The sequence below is a fragment of the Etheostoma spectabile genome, unplaced genomic scaffold (assembly GCF_008692095.1).
Source record: "Etheostoma spectabile isolate EspeVRDwgs_2016 unplaced genomic scaffold, UIUC_Espe_1.0 scaffold00010857, whole genome shotgun sequence".
Taxonomy (NCBI): Eukaryota; Metazoa; Chordata; class Actinopteri; order Perciformes; family Percidae; genus Etheostoma; species Etheostoma spectabile.
Window position 1 is genome coordinate 1 of NW_022603873.1, and position 5000 is coordinate 5000.

At 50.2% G+C, this 5000-nt stretch overlaps 1 protein-coding gene across 1 annotated transcript in view; it reads left to right on the forward strand.

Annotated features, from left to right (window-relative positions):
* Nucleotides 1–410: 410 nt before the first annotated feature.
* The window catches only part of a1cf (apobec1 complementation factor), a gene marked incomplete at its 5' end in the record, with an annotated part of 14562 nt that continues 9972 nt past the window's right edge, over nt 411–5000 (forward strand). The window contains 3 exon segments of the mRNA XM_032509028.1: nt 411–545; nt 3002–3132; nt 3826–4064. Of these exon segments, the coding sequence (XP_032364919.1) occupies nt 411–545; nt 3002–3132; nt 3826–4064 (505 nt within the window).

Below are 5000 nucleotides of genomic sequence, written 5' to 3' on the forward strand. Positions count from 1 at the left end.
CAACATTTTGGCTCTTTCGTGCACACGTGTGTACGAGTTTGTTCCGATGTTTGGTTCCGATGTTTTTCTTCAACATTTAAGGGATTTTGTTGACAACTTCACTTTTTCTTCTGTTTTCGACACTGAAAAAGGTGCAAACTGTAATAATAACGTCTTTATACATTTTAAGTTAAAACCTAAAGAAACTTTTGTCACTTTTCTAACAATTGTTTTTATTTTGGACATTTTTGTGGTTTTTTGAAGTTTTTTGGAGCTTTCTCCGACATTTTCTTGTCTCTTTTCTAACTTTTCCCGAAGTTCTTTCTCACTTTTTTCAATGTCTTTGTTGATTTACTGCGTATTTAGACCTTTATGTACTACATACTGTACATATAGATATATATATATTTTGGGGGGGGGGGGTGTTTCAGGAGAACGGCCAGCGGCGGTACGGTGGGCCCCCCCCCAGCTGGGACGGACCCCCCCCAGAGCGAGGCAGCGAGATCTTCGTGGGGAAACTCCCCAGAGACCTGTTCGAAGACGAGCTGGTTCCCCTGTGTGAGAAGGTGGGACGACAATATAATATAATATTATAATAATATAATAACATAATAACATCTACATTATAATAACATCATGATAACATTATAATAACATCTACTGAAGTAAAAGAATACCAGCAAATGAATCTTTCCACTGACAAAAACAGGACACAGACCAGTTCTGCTCAAGTGTAACTCTTTTATTCTAAAAACTAGTTAAAACTAGACACCATTAAAAGATTAAAATTCAAGTACTAACACTAAACATGCTAGGAGTAATGTCCTCATCGTTCGTGTCCAACGGTCTGTACAGTCCGTGGCAGTGGTCATGCTAAGAGCGGCCGCATCCCACTCCAGAAGCCTGGGTCTTCCTCTGCTGGTCTGCGTAGCGTCTTACGTCCCTCCTGGCTGAGACCGGGAGAGAACAGGGAGCTCTCAGTCAACAAGTCACAAAGCAGGTCTCTGTCCACACAGTCTCCGAGGACAGCTGGCAGACCTTCCTTTACTTATCTTCGTTTTCGCGTTGAACTCCTCGTTTGGGTGGCTGCAGTCCCCCTCTTCTTCGGGTTCTAAGGACGTAATCCAGTCTGCACCACCCCGAGTCCACCCGCACGTCGGTTCGTCTCGTCGGCTCTTCTCCAGCCCGTCGGTTCGTCTCGTCGGCTCTTCTCCAGCACGTCGGTTCGTCTCGTCTCGTCGGCTCTTCTCCAGCCCGTCGGTTCGTCTCGTCTCGTCGGCTCTTCTCCAGCCCGTCGGTTCGTCTCGGCTACCACTGTCCTCCATGTCCGTCGATCTCTCCTCTCCTCTCCTCTGCTCCCTCCTGCTCCTCAGCGTCACCGGTTCTTTCGTTTACCCTTTTCGGTTCTTCGGCCTCCGTTTCTCTTGCTCCATTCTCGACATCGCCCGCCACTTCTGCCTAGGCACGGCCCGAGCCTAGTCAGCGCACGGCACGGCCCGAGCCTAGTCAGCGCACGGGCCGAGCCTAGTCAGCGCACGGCCCGAGCCTAGTCAGCGCACGGCCCGAGCCTAGTCAGCGCACGGGCCGAGCCTAGTCAGCGCACGGGCCGAGCCTAGTCAGCGCACGGGCCGAGCCTAGTCAGCGCACGGCCCGAGCCTAGTCAGCGCACGGCCCGAGCCTAGTCAGCGCACGGCCCGAGCCTAGTCAGCGCACACGGCCCGCCCGAGCCTAGTCAGCGCACGGCCCGAGCCTAGTCAGCGCACGGCACGGCCCGAGCCTAGTCAGCGCACGGCCCGAGCCTAGTCAGCGCACGGCACGGCCCGAGCCTAGTCAGCGCACGGCCCGAGCCTAGTCAGCGCACGGCACGGCCCGATCCTAGTCAGCGCACGGCCCGAGCCTAGTCAGCGCACGGCCCGATCCTAGTCAGCGCACGGCCCGAGCCTAGTCAGCGCACGGCCCGAGCCTAGTCAGCGCACGGCCCGAGCCTAGTCAGCGCACGGCCCGATCCTAGTCAGCGCACGGCCCGAGCCTAGTCAGCGCACGGCCCGAGCCTAGTCAGCGCACGGCACGAGCCTAGTCAGCGCACGGCACGGCCCAGCGCTTCCACCAATCCTCAGCGTCACATCTTCTCCTGCGTTCTGTTTCTTTTCTGCTGCGTGTCTCTGCTCTCCTTTTCACTCCCCACTCAAACACACCTGCTCTCATTAAGCTCAGGTGGGTTCACTTGTCTTGGCTGGAGCTCGTTAAGTCAGAGAGTAAAAGAGGGAGGAGCTACAGTCTTGTCAAAAGGTAAAAAACACCAACAATTCATGCAAATAAAAAAGCTGTAATAAAACTTAAGCATGCAAACACTTAAATAGTAAAAGCACACGCCATAAGTCCAAAAGAAACCTCATCCATTCACATGCAGTTATGTAGTAATAACAATCCACTGTTGACACTTCTTCTCCAACTTCTTCTCCGACGTCTTCTTCTCCGACGTCTTCTTCTCCAACTTCTTCTTCTCCGACGTCTTCTTCTCTAACTTCTTCTTCTCCAACTTCTTCTTCTCCAACTTCTTCTTCTCCAACTTCTTCTTCTCCAACTTCTTCTTCTCCAACTTTTTCTTCACTAACTTCTTCTCTGACTTCTTCTTCTCTAACGTCTTCTTCACTAACTTCTTCTTCTCTAACTTCTTCTTCTCTGACGTCTTCTCCAACTTCATCTTCTCCAACTTCTTCTTCACTAACTTCTTCTTCACTAACTTCTTCTCTGACTTCTTCTTCTCTAACTTCTTCTTCTCTAACGTCTTCTCTGACTTCATCTTCTCCAACTTCTTCTTCTCCAACTTCTTCTTCACTAACTTCTTCTCTGACTTCTTCTTCTCTAACGTCTTCTTCTCTAACGTCTTCTTCACTAACTTCTTCTTCTCTAACTTCTTCTTCTCTAACTTCTTCTTCTCTAACTTCATCTTCACTAACTTCTTCTTCTCTGACTTCTTCTTCACTAACTTCTTCTCTGACTTCTTCTTCTCTGCCTCCAGTTCGGTAGGATCTACGAGGTGAGGATGATGATGGACTTTAACGGGAACAACAGAGGTTACGCCTTCGTCACCTTCGGCAACAAAATGGAGGCCAAAGCAGCCATGAAGCAGCTCAACAACTACGAGATCAGGTCGGCGTCACGGCAACGACACACACACTCACACTCACACCACACATCCACTCACACTCACACACACACACACACACACACACACCACACACACACACACACACCCACACACAACACACACACAACACACACACCACACACACACAACACAAATAATTGAGTGAGTGAGTGATTGAACGAATGATTGAACGAACGATTGATTGAATGAATGAATTTCCATCCGACCAGCCTGAACACCTTGCACCTGACATGTCTTTTCCACCAAGGCGGTCCTGGTGCTGGTTCGGAGTCAGGTTCAGATATCGAACCGGTTCTTTGCTTTTTCCACACAAATAAACCTGGTTCTGGTCCAAGAACACGGGTTCCACCTCAGCACCAACGCAGCGCTGGTCTAGAGATCAGAACTGGGTACGTCAGGTGCTGGGGGGGTAATTCCCTTTCTTCTTGAGCGTGTCCTCGGTCCATAGCGGTCCCGGAGACCTGTCCAGGCCCGTCTTTGAGTTCCAGGGCCCTGCTCTGGCTCTCAGGCTGTGGGAAGATCCAGCTGGTTCTTAGATAACTGGCGAGTAGAACCAGACTAGCACCAGAACCAGAACCAGCGCCTGGTCAGCCTCGGTGGAAAAGACTTATGAGAGAACTCAGGCTGGAAAAGGACCCGTTTGTACGACTATGTGGTTTTCCCCCGTCCTGCAGGAGCGGTCGCCTCCTCGGGGTCTGCGCCAGTGTCGACAACTGCCGACTGTTCGTTGGCGGGATTCCCAAAACCAAGAAGCGCGAGGAGATCCTGGCGGAGATGAGGAAGGTCACCGACGGCGTGGTGGACGTCATCGTGTACCCGAGCGCCGCCGACAAATCCAAGAACCGGGGATTCGCCTTCGTCGAGTACGAGAGTCACCGAGCGGCCGCCATGGCCCGCCGCAAACTGCTGCCAGGTACAGGATTAGGGACCACTAAGGTCTATATAAAGAGACTTCAGATACAGTATTAGGGACCACTAAGGTCTATATAAAGAGACTTCAGATACAGTATTAGGGACCACTAAGGTCTATATAAAGAGACTTCAGATACAGGATTAGGGACCACTAAGGTCTATATAAAGAGACTTCAGATACAGTATTAGGGACCTCTAAGGTCTATATAAAGAGACTTCAGATACAGTATTAGGGACCACTAAGGTCTATATAAAGAGACTTCAGATCCAGTATTAGGGACCACTAAGGTCTATATAAAGAGACTTCTGATACAGTATTAGGGGACCACTAAGGTCTATATAAAGAGACTCAGATCCAGTATTAGATTATTAAAGAGCACCCTGTCCTTGGACCTTTAGACCGTCTGATAAAGACCTTCCAGCTCCAGTGATAAGATGGAACGAGTGTCCGTAAACATGGAGCCAGACTGGATGAAATGAGCTGAGTCATGGGGGGGGGGGGGGGGGGGGTAAAGAGGTTTCAGGGCCAGCATCCTGGTCCAGGTGTAAAGTACATGGATTTGCACCAAGGCCGGGACTCCTTATCAGTTCATTACTGCTGTAAACCCTTTGGTAGGTCTGAGTGTGGAACGTGAACCTTACAGTAGTCTGGGATTCATTGTTGCCCCTTAGCTTAGCAACGCTAGGTGGTTAGCTAACCATAGGTACTGTTAGCTTAGCAACGCTAGGTGGTTAGCTAACCAAAGGTACTGTTAGCTTAGCAACGCTAGGTGGTTAGCTAACCGTAGGTGCTGTTAGCTTACCAACGCTAGGTGGTTAGCTAACCGTAAGTACTGTTAGCTTAGCAACGCTAGGTGGTTAGCTAACCGTTGGTCCTGGTGTGATGACAGTACACAGCAACTCAGGGAGGAACTCTAGGAACTCTATGTGTGTATGG